Source organism: Canis lupus, chromosome 33, assembly GCF_011100685.1.
Source record: "Canis lupus familiaris isolate Mischka breed German Shepherd chromosome 33, alternate assembly UU_Cfam_GSD_1.0, whole genome shotgun sequence".
NCBI classification, from domain to species: domain Eukaryota; kingdom Metazoa; phylum Chordata; class Mammalia; order Carnivora; family Canidae; genus Canis; species Canis lupus.
The window spans coordinates 18382518-18394744 of NC_049254.1; the positions used below are offsets into that span (position 1 = coordinate 18382518).

The window sequence follows — 12227 nt, forward strand, 5'->3', positions numbered from 1 at the left end:
ACGTAAAACTCCCAGCACATAGAAGAAAACCTAGGTAACCTCAGGTGTGGTGATGACTTTTTTCGATTCCACACTGAAGGCAGGATCCACGAAAGAAATCATTGATAAGCCAAACTTCATTAAAATAAAAAACTCCTCTAGGAAGGGCAAGGTCAAGAAAATGACAAAACAAGGCTACAAAGTGGGAGAAAATATTTGCAAAAGGCATATGCAATAAAGGACTGTTACCCAAAATATACAAAGAACTCTTAACACTCAACAATAAATATGAACAACTCAATCACAAAATGGGCCAAAGACCTTAACAGACACCCCCATCAAAAATACGCAGATAATATATAAACATATAAAAAGCTGCACCACATCCTATGTCATCAGGGAAACACAAATTTAAAAACTGAGATACCACTACCCACCTGTTCAGAATGGCCAAAATCCAAGTCACTAACAACACCGAATGCTGGTGAGGATGGGGAGTAATGGGAACTCTCACTCGCTGCTGGTAGGAATGCAAAATGGTGCAGCCACTTTGGAAGACAGTTTGGCAGCTTCTAACAAAACTAAACATACCCTTACCATAGGCTCCAGTAATTATGTTCTGTGGTATATACCCAAAGTAGTTGAAAATTTACGTTCACACAAAAACCTGTATTCAGTTGGTTACTGCAGCTTTATTAATAATTGTCAAAATTTGGAAACAACTAAGACGCCCTTCAATATGCAGATGAATACCTTAAACTGTGGTACATCCAGACAACAGAATAGTTGAAAATGGGCTACCAAGCCATGCAAAGACAGGGAGGAACTTTAGAGGCATATCTTTTTTTTTTTTTTTTTAAGATTCCATTTATTTATTCATGAGAGACACAGAGAGCAAAGCAGAGACACAGACAGAGGGAGAAGCAGGCTCCCCTCAGGTAGCCCGGTGCGGTACTCCATCCCAACATCATGAGCCCTGAGTGGAAGGCAGACACCCAACCACTGAGCTACCTAGGCGTCCCTAAATGCATATTCCTAAGTGAAAGAAGCCAACCTGCGAAGGCTACACACTCTATGATTCCAACTATAAGACATTCTGGAAAAGGCAAAACTGTGGGGACAATAAAAAGCTCGATGGCTGCCAGTGTGGGGGCAGTCATGAATAGGCTGAGCACAGAGGATTTTTTAGGGCAGTGAAAATACACTGTATGAGATTATAATGATGGGTATACATCCTTGTACATTTATCTAAACCTCTAGAATACAACATCAAGGGTAAACCCCAGGGGACATGTGCACTTTGAAGGACTGTGATGTACTGAGACTGGTCCTCAGTGAAAAATGGACCTCGTAGTGATGTTGATATTGGAGAACATTATGCACATGTGGTGAGAAGAGGACTATGGGAAATCTCTGAATATTCTTTTCAATTTTAATGTAAATCTAAAACTGCTCTGAAAAGTAATCTGTTTAGGGCACCTGGGTGGCTCAGTAATTTAAGTGTCTGCCTTCGGCTTAGGTCATGATTCCAGAGTCCCGGGATCAAGCCAAACATTGGGCTCCCCTGCTCAGCAGGGAGTCTGATTCTCTCTCTCCCTCCACTCCTTCTCTTGCTCTCTCCAATAAATAAATAAAATCTTAAAAAAAAAAAGTCTGCTTAAAAAACTAACTCCTAAAATTAATTATATGGAAAACAAAATTGTAAAAGAACTGCAGTGATTAATTTTAGGTGTGGTTATTTTAATCTGGGTGGGCTTCATTCAATCAGTTGAAAGTCCTTAAAAGCAAAACTGAGGTTTCCCTGAGGAAGATGAAATTCTATCTGAACATGTAGCATCAACCCCAGCCCAAGAATGTCCAGCCTGCTGGCCAGCCCTACAAACCTCAGACCTGCCAGCCGCCACCCACAAGTGCATAAGCCAATTCCCTTAAATAAATCTCTTGTCTACCTCCTCCTAGTTCTGTGTCTTTGGGAGACCCTCAATGTTGCTAACCTTGAACATGGAATGTTTTAGAGGTTGTATGTACTGGGCTCACCTTGGAGGATCCTGTAGGGCCTCAAAGAAGGATATTCATAGATGATAATCTTTGGGAAAACTCCTTTTTCAGCTACAGTGAAGTAAGTTTTATCAGGATGAACCTACAAGAAGTAAAATCTCAAGTAGTAAAAGGAGGGTTTTCTCATAAACGGTGCTAAGAATGCAGAATTTATAATCTGTGATTTTATAATCGATTAGGATCCACTCTAATAGGAAACTAAAAATTAGGCATCTGAGAAGAACTTGGTGTTGGATGTGATTTACGTAGAAATCTAGGGGAATACTCATTTTAAGTTTTGCTGTTGTTATCTCTACCTCTACAGTTTTTAATTGCCATCAGAAGAGCTAGACTAGTGGTTCTCAATTGTTAGCATCCATCAGAACCATGGTGGGGGGGGGTGCTTATTAAGCCACAGAAGGCAAACCCTACTAGCAGAGATTCTGACAGTACATCAGGACTGGGCCCCCCAAATTTGCACTTATATCTCTAACAAGTTCCAGGTGATGCCGATGCTGCCAGCCCCAGGGAACACTCTTTGACAACAAAGTTAGATGAATTGTTTACCCTCCACATATGAACCAGTCTAAATTGTTGTACAGAAAAAAATTCATGTTTGCAGAATAGGTTACATCTCAGTTTAAAAAAAAAAATTTCACCTTGGACAAATTTACCACCAGTGGATATAAACTTACTAGAAGTGACAAAGCTACAATATTTCCAAGCCAGATGCAGAGGAAAATATAGTAAAAATGTCCTGGGTAAACTATTTGTGTCAGTATTTCAAGTGATAGCGGTTTATAACTGTTGTAGAATTCTATGTTTCTTCCTGCTATTTTTGTTCATTGATAAGCCAATGTGCAGGAAGAGTAAATGGAGAGCCTAAAAATAAAAAGAGGCTGTCATAAAAATAAACTAAGACACAAATTGTGCTTTATAAACTTCTATTTTCAGTTACCATTTTGCTACTCCTGATTTGCTACCTGTGGAAGAGGAGTTTCCTCAGGGGATACAGACTGCACTGTGGTTTTGGTACCCGAGATACCATTGTAGCTTTTTTTCTTCTTCCCGCACATGGGGCCATAAGACCCATAATAAGCCATCTTTCTGCTGAGCCCTCTTCCATTCAAGTAGACACCCATCACTTTAACTTGAAAGAAGCTTGGGTTTATAGAATGGACATTCGATGAGAGAATAACACTTATTGCCTGCTTATTATGTGCTCCCTGACACTGTGTAAGTTTTATATGAATTAATTCCCTTAAATCTTACATCAGCCTTGTGAGTTCGGATTCCATTATCATTCCCACCATATCGATGAGGAAATAGGCACAGAGAGGTGAAATAACTTGAAGTCATACAGCTGGCAAATATGAGAAGTAGGATTCAAGCCAGGTGTTGGAGCCAAGGAGAAAGTGGAATTTAAAAATAGGAGCTACATAGGACTTAGGGGGAAACAGGTTACGACTACATCTTTCCAGAGGCTCATTTACAGAAGAATATTGGGAAGGACATGTGGTCACGGAAATCTGGATGGGAATTCAGGCAAATCTTTTACCCCCTAGGTCTTGTCTACAATGAGTGAAAAAGTTTCGGCCCTTTCAGGTCAGAAGCTCTGTGCAGTTGAGGTTGGTGTTTTATTTTTAGTGGAGACCTGGAACCAAAGAAGCATTGACTTTATACTCAACATACAGATTCACCCGATCTTTTCTGAAAGATAGTTGATTTACCCCTAAGACACATTTCTCACAGGCTTCTGATTGCCTTGCAAGAGCACTTCTCACCTACAAACAGATAACAGTTTCAGGAAAAAAATGAAGTGATAAGGACAGTTAAGGAAAGGCCCTAGCCACTATCCAGGTGCTGACAGCTCTAGCACACATGGAGAAAAAAACCATGGACATACAACTGCCCAGAGTCCAGGAGGGTGAGGATTAGGATTAGCATTCTTGACCACAGTACACCTCTACTTACCGACCTCAGACCAAATTATTGTATAACAAAATAGAAATTTCAAAACTACCATTGGCCATAAAGTGAGAGAAAAAGATGTGATAGTTACCTGTTTCTCAGTACTCTGCAGGTAATGTGGATCTCAGGGCTCACGATGCCTCAGGGTGGCCCCTCACTGACTTCCCTCCATAGAACCCATGACCCTCACTTTGGGCCTTTGGATATTTGCACATGACCAGTGCCACCATACCATGTATGTATCTATGATTTTGGTTTTTCACTTTTTAAAATGAGTCTTGTCTCTTTAGATGGATTTTCAGCTCTTGGAATTCATAGAGGTCATGAGCCCTTCTTCATTTAAATCCCTGCATGTTCTGAGTACTGTTGGATACACAATGTAATATAATAAATTCCTGTTTGGGTCGCCTGAGTGGCTCAGTTTGGTTGAGCTTCTGACTTCGGCTCAGGTCATGATCTCAGGGGCCTGGGGGCCTAGGATCGAGCCTACATCAGACTCCATGCTCAGCGAGGAGTCTGATTGTCCCTGTTCCCACCCGTACTCTCGCCCTCACCTCTGCCCCACTCCTGCTCTCTCTCTCAAATAAATAAAATGTTAAAATTAATTAATTAATTCCTGTTGAGTATAGGGACTTTATCATGAACACATGCTATGTATAGATAGCTGAACAAGAAAGAAATAATCATGAGACCATCTTCACTCTTCCATTTCACTATATCCTGTTTCCATAGTTGATCTATTTGTGGATCTCAGATTTTCCTTATCTTCTCCATTCCCATTCATGTCCCTGTTCTGCTTATGAGAGCAAGAATCTTCAAAACCTCTCCCCTCACTTCCATTTCTAATCTAAATACCCTACCTGGTCCCATCTAATCTAATCTAAAGTATCTCCCACTACTCTGTGCCAGCTTGGCCCAGTCTCTGTTGGAGCTGCATCAAGGCTTTCTGCTGGAAGCCCTCCACCTCTGCAGGGTGTGGTGATGTGGGCCCTGCACCTTCCAGTTCTGTCTGGCCTGCTCACACCTGGCAGGCAGGCAAGAGCAGGGAAGATTTCTATTTAGATCATGAGCCTTCTAAAAAACCCTTTGTGCATCTGCTCTGGAAGTGCTGCTTGTATGAGCCCCAAATCCTGCATATTTGTGCGCCTTTCCCTGTCTCATACAGCCTCATCTAAACAGGCACCCCTCTCATGACTCTAAAGACACAAAGAGTTGTTTCTCAGGTTGTTTTTGGTGAGAGCAGACCTATGGACATCAACTTTTAAGAGCTACAGAGTAAAAAAAAAAAAAAAAAAAAAAACAGTCAAGGTTATAAAAACTCAGTTGCGGGGCCAGCTGCTATAGAGAGGTCGAGTAAGCTACAGTTAGAAAGGTATTCTTCAGATTTGGCTACTCAGAGAGCCATTGGTCACTTTAGTAAGGGCAGTTTCAGTAAGGTGGCAGGGAAAAGACAGCAGAAGCTTGGCTTTCAGGGAAGAGTCAGTGGGTACACAGAATGTATGATTAGAGAGGGGCCTTTCAAGATGAGAACAAGTTGATTTGGTGTACTTTTATGCTAAGATGAAAAGTCTAAGGACGTAGAGGCAAATGATACAAGAAAGATGATGACTGGAGACAGGCACCTGAGAAAGAAGGAAGAAGAGACAACCCCCACCTCACATTCAAGTCCTTTTGTCGACTGCTCAAAATTATTGAATGTACAATCTATGCTTGATCTCCTAACGTTTGGTTCTATAACTACATCTTATCTGGCATTTATCTCTATTTATTATTTGAAATACCATTTATATTATTTATCTGAATATTTTTGCAGAATGGCAACATAGCATTCAACATGAAAACCCTGCATGACTGTGGGAAGCCACTTAGCCTCTATGAGCTCCAGTGTCCTTATCTGCAATATGAGATGATAGCATCATTAGCATAATATTGTTACACTGCACAGAGGTAATGTCGATGAATGGAGTGGTTGTAACTGTTGAATTGAAAATTCCGTAGAATAAGGACATGCATCACATGTAATCCTGCAGGAATACTGTGCATGATATTAGCACCTGACAGCCTGGCTGGTCCACAGAAGAAACAAATACAAAAAAGATAGTGGATTTTTTTTTTTCCTAAGACATTAACAGCATACCCCAATGACACCAATTCCTCTACCACTGCTACTTCGCAGGTAGATCTGTTCCTTGGTTTTCAAATTCAGAAGGATCAGCTGGTTCCCAGCTATGTACATCACAGTATTGCTGTCCAGAAGTTGTAGATTGGCCCGCTTTTTGCAGTCATAACCAAAGGAATGACTGAGCGAAGATTGTTAAGGAAAAGAAGTGAAATAAAGTAAGCATCCCAAAAAAATAAATAAATAAATAAAGTAAGCATCCAAGATACAGGAAAAGTAATGAAATACATATATTTTTAAAAATCTGTGCCCATTGATAAAGGCTCAGTGTTGAAGTAGTTGAGTTTTACTTTGAAACTCAGAGTTTTTAGTTATTACTAATGCAACTTTGTTTTTAAGTTAGGCGAAAATTCTCATACTCATATTTAGTCGATATCTTAATTTTCCTAAAGAAATCCTCAAAGCAGGTTAATTTTATAAAAGTAGAAGTATTATATAGGCCTCTTCCTTGATGTCGAAAGGTAAGATGTTTAAAATTCTGAAAGAATGTTATGCAATTCTGACACACCCAGTGACAATGGGACTAACATAATAAATCCACATAAATGTACTTGAAATTTAATTCATGTGAACAGATCAAGAAAATGGACAAAATAATATATAGTGTAGAAGTATGTATAACAAATATGCTAACATTTCCTTTCTGAGCTTGTAGTATGTGTGTGTGTGTGTGTAGGTGTGTAGATGAGTGTGTGTGTACATGCACATTTATGCTATACAGTAAATCTGCACTAATTAAAAATACAGGTTAAAATAATCTGTTTTCATAAAACATCCTTTAAATGTACATTATTAGTACATTCAAGTTTAAATTAATATGATATAAATGTAATAATTAAATAAGACTAATCTATAAAAAATAGTTTGCAAAAGAAATATTACCGCATATCTTACATAGATAGATTTGTATTTTCTAAGAATTCACTGTTGAACACAAAAGTTAAAGGACCATTAGAGAAATCTTTATTTTTTGAGCCCTGATCTAAAATATAAATTCTGATTTTAGAGGATTACCTTTACTTTTAAGTGCATATTTTTAGAGAAAGAAACTATGCAGAGTTTTTAAAAAGAATATCTACAATTGTAAAAAAGAAAAAATTAATTAATGCAATTTAATTGTGAAGTATATACAAATTACAACAAACTAGACATGACTATACCTACCTCATTGCCTAAGAGTTAAATTGAAAAAGAGAGGGCACATTTCAGGGCTTTTGATCTGCTCAAGAAAAAGGAATTTCATCAATTTAATAAAGACATAAATACTTAAAATTGAACGTTATGTAGAAGTACAAATGGATATGTGATCCAAAGATTTTGCAGAAGCTATTCGGGCCTCATGGAAACTATCAGAGATCTCCTGGCAAATAAACAGTGGGAGTCACAGTGTCCTTACCCTCACAAATCCTGGTATGGGGTAGGAGGCTTCACCTATGCTCCTTTTCCCTTTCCCCAAACTGCTATTCTCACCTTTCCTTCCTTCTCTCCTTTCTCTTTTTCCCAGGTGTCAGTGTAACACTTTGGAGGGCTAAAAGCCAGGTCTATGGCTGGGAGAGTAGAAGTAGGCTACCATCTTTTCACTAACTTGGGTGGCAGTTGGGAATCAGATATGTGATCATTTATCTGATATTATCATCTCTAATTTTGGAATTAGGGGTGGGAGCAACTCTCTTTCACTTGCTGCTGCTCTCCAATGCAAAATGGGTTGAGATGGTAACTTCCCAAACTCTTCCCCTTCAAATCACAGCCTGCTTCTTCTCCCAGCTCATCTCTATTTCCTAGAATGTTGAATACAGTGCCTTGAGCCTTACCTAGGCATTCAATAAATGTCTGTTGGACGAATTAGTTAATTAATGTATAGCTAGAGTCTGATGCTTCTCTTTTAACTCCAGAAGACAGTGGCAGCCATTGACCAGACCTTGGAAGATGTTAAATTCTGTTCTGGTGTACCTTCAACTCCTTTCTGTCTTATCCTATTCTCTCTTCTGACTTGAATCTTCTGAATTTCCTATCAGAGACTCAGGGCCTTCACCATGTGTTTGTGGGCATCTAGGACTCTCACTTTAAGATTGCGCTTAAATACATCTTATAGAAATTATGCTATGATTTAGGTGATATTTAATAAATGACATATTTCTTGATTGATTTACAAGACACAAACTCTAAAATTGAAGTAGACTCAGTATAATTACTGAAGTATAAAAGAGTATGCAGGGGATACATGACAGCTGACTTCTCCTTGGAGCTTCTCATAAAGAAATAGAGATTTTATCTATTCCATCCCTGGAGAGCAAGACCTGTCTAATGAGAGATGTTACTGAGAGGCAGCTTTTGATTCAAGGCCTGGAAGACCTAATAATGTAAGCTATCCAAAAATGGGACAAGCGACTTTGTGACTTCCCTGATTTTGAAAGTGTTCACGAAGGGTCTATAGTTTATACAGCTACTCATCCAGTACGAACAGAAGCAATTCATATATCAAGTCAAAAGTCAAGGTCACTCTGATTCTTATTATTTGGAATCTAGGCATATCTCTCTGGTACAGAAACCCCTGTATCCCGGAGCAGCAAGTCCCCAGTGCTGGGGGCTGAAAGAGGGCAACACAATCAAAAGTATCTGGGAAGCTTTTTCACACTACAAGTGCCCAAGTCCTTCTCCGTATGGATATAATGCAGTAGGTCCAGGAACGGTATCAGAGAATGTGTATTTTAGGAAAATCTTCCAAGTGACTCTGATAAGGTACCTCATTTGAAACAACAGGATAGAAGAAAGGCAATAGTCTAACTTTTATCAGCAACTTATCCAAAGACCACATATGCAAAAAAATCCTTAAGAGAAAAAGCTTCAAGTTAAAAGATTCAGGTTGAATTAGTTTTAGTTATACCTGGGATTGAAACGGAAAACTATAATAACATGTTCTATTTTTATATAAAAACCAAAACTGAGTCAGGAAGTACACTGCCCTCCTCTTTAAGCACACCTTGTATAAGAGGCCCGGCAGTGGTTGAGGCCATGTAGTCCTAACCACCACCCATCTGAAACCAAACATATTAAATTGCCAGCCAAGGGCATTAATGGAAATCTTCTCCCAACTATCCCCATCACAAACCAACATTGTACTGTGATCCTAAACCCTTTTGTTGATTTATTCCCACCTTTAAATTTTTTCACAGACTCTTATTCTCCAGACCAATTAAAATGTGTTATTTTGTGCCCTACTTCCTGAGGATTGTCTTCTGATATTCATCTGATAAATAATGTGTAAGTACTACTGCCTGACAATGGCATCTGTGGTTTAAGAAACCAATGATTATAACTAGGTAGCCATTGAGAAAGGGATGTCAGGCTTATAGAGGTGGTAAACCATGATAAGAGGCCTTCTGGTTTCCTTCACATCATGTCTCACAAAAGACAGCCTGAAAAGCATCATTTCTCATTATGGTTATTTGGCATCAACAAAAGCTTAGTATAAATTAAGATTTCAACTTCTGTAAAGGCCAAACTTCTTGGAATTGCCTAAGACAGGGATCGGCAAACTTTTTCTATAAAGGGTCAGATGGTAAATAGTCTAGGCGTTGTGGGCCAGGTGACCTCTGTTATAACTACTTAATTCTGCCCTTGTAGTGTGATAGCAGCCACAGACAAAATGTAAATGAATAAGAATTGCTGTGTTCCAATAAAACTTTATTCATGAAATCAGACTAGAGGCCAGATTTGGTCCATGGGCTGGTTTGCCGACCCCTGACCTAAGAAACTGAAATCCAAAAATCATATACATGTAACTGGAGTGGATACACAAGTGTGAGGAGATCCAGTGGTATGTTCGAATCCGGAGTCACAAAAGGCATCAAAACAAGCTCCATATAATCGTAGAAGAAGTTCTCCGAGATTTTCTTCTTAACTTCCTCCTCTGCCCCTTCTGAGGCTGAAGCAGGGGCTTCCAAATACTGAGATTCTAAAAAATTAAAATATTTTAACTAAGAAGGTCATCTAGTGAATCCTAAATTGTATTTATCAAAGGCAAGAGGCATGTACCTAGCCTGCAGTACTCTAGCAGTAAGTACTACCAGTGGCCTAGTAGGAGGCCACCCACTAATGAGCATGAGAGGAAGAGCCAACCTGTCTATTTGCATCAGGGTAAATGCAGATCTCTGGTCATGGTTTCTGCAGTCTCAAAGAGGAACTACTAGTTAGTTCCAAGGGAGAATTATAATTCACTAATCTGGGATAGAGCATTCCTTAGACCATCCTACTCCCCAGAAAACCAAATATGAGGGTTTTGTATGTGATCCTCAGAAACCTAAAGTATAGCTCCAGAGCTGCTAAATCACCCTATTAAAATATGTTCCATACTTTTCCTTTTATCACCCTGACACAGCCTGCAAATTTTTATTTCTATAGATTTATAACTGTTCAATTTGGGCAACTTGACTTTAAAACAGTTACTATTAAAAAATAAAAAATAAAAAAATAAAACAGTTACTATTATTGATAGAAAAATAATAATGCTTACCTCTAATGGTTTCCACATAGTCATCTTGAAATGAACTTGAACTTCCTTCCAAATGTTCCATAGAATAATCATCATCCTCTAAATATGATTCTCCTCCCCCTTCAGTAAGTGTTTCATCTGTGGCATCTTCTAAAGCTTTGTTACCCTCTCTCACAGCAGCTATTAAGAGTAATTTGTTTTAGTAATTTCTACATTTTGAATTAAACATTTCCTTATTTCCAAAAGAGCTAGCATTTTCTGATCACAACAGTAATAAATTAAAAATAAACTATGATATCTGGAAAACCTACAAATATTTGGAAATCAAAGAACATTTAAAAATAATGTATGGGTCAAGGAGAAATCAACAAAGAAATTTTAAAATATCTCAAACTAAATGTTAATTAAAATATAATATGTCAAAATTTGTGGGATGCAACTAAGACAATGCTTAGAGGGAAATTCATAATTTTTGTGTAGTTATAAGAAAAGAAAAAGTCAAAACTCAATGACCTAAAGCTCTACCTCATGAATCTAGAAAAAGCAAAAAGGAAAATAAAAATAAATAACAGAAATAATAAAAATGAAAGCAAGGATCAATTAAAAATCAGGTAAACAAACATAGAGAAAATTAGCAAAACCAAATTCTTATTCTTTGATATGATTGACCAAATGGAGAAACTCCTAGATAGACCAACCAAGAAGAAAGAGAGAGACAATATAAATCTCCAACATCAGGAATGAAAATACATCCTAGAGTTATGCCAACAAATTTTACAATTTAAAAGAAATGTACAAATTCTATGAAACAAAGTTACAAAACTTACAAAAGAAGAAATAAACAACTTTCTGTTTATTAAAGAAATTGAATTCATTAAAAATTTTCCCATTAAGAAAATTTCAGGCCAACATACTTCACTGGCGAATTTTACCAAACATTTAAGGAAGAAATAATACCAAGTGTACACAAAACATTTCTGAAAATAAAAGAGACCAAAATCTTTCTCAGTTTATTACATGAGACCAGCAATAATTTAGTCCTTTCATAAGAATCAGAAGTCAATGTCTTGGTAGTTAAGAATCCTTCATCCTTGTGAGAAATTCTGGATAGTTTGGCTGATACATTTGGCCTGGATTTCTTGATAGGACTACACAGAAACCCCTTGTTGAATATGGGGAGAGTCAACTTTAATCTTTCTGCTCAGTGGAAAACCAGGAAACTGATGGACTCTGCATGAGAATTCCATATTCCATATTGCTCATATCTTAGCAAGCCTGAGAAAAGGACAAGGTCTCCAGGCAAAAACAAAAACAGAGAGAGAGAGAGAGAGAGAGAGAGAGAGAGAGAGAGAGACAATGGGGAAGCTACCAGGTATGTGGCCAAATCAGAAAAGAGACCTCTTCTCACAGCAGCAAGATAAAGGATACCAGCAAATTGCTTCATGTTACCTTTTGGGATCCTAAGAATCACAATGTGTGAATTTATGAGCTGAGCACAGGGCCAGACCACAGTTAACAGTCCTGCCCCTACAAGAGTCTAGTATAAGAAAGGGAGACCCTGAGGTAGTG

At 38.2% G+C, this 12227-nt stretch overlaps 1 protein-coding gene across 1 annotated transcript in view; it reads right to left on the reverse strand.

Moving 5' to 3' along the window:
• The window catches only part of CFAP44 (cilia and flagella associated protein 44), a 126378-nt gene that overhangs the window by 103420 nt on the left and 10731 nt on the right, over positions 1-12227 (reverse strand). Inside the window, 4 exon segments of the mRNA XM_038582825.1 lie at positions 2017-2119; positions 6125-6287; positions 9962-10121; positions 10680-10838. Coding sequence (XP_038438753.1) covers positions 2017-2119; positions 6125-6287; positions 9962-10121; positions 10680-10838 — 585 coding nt within the window.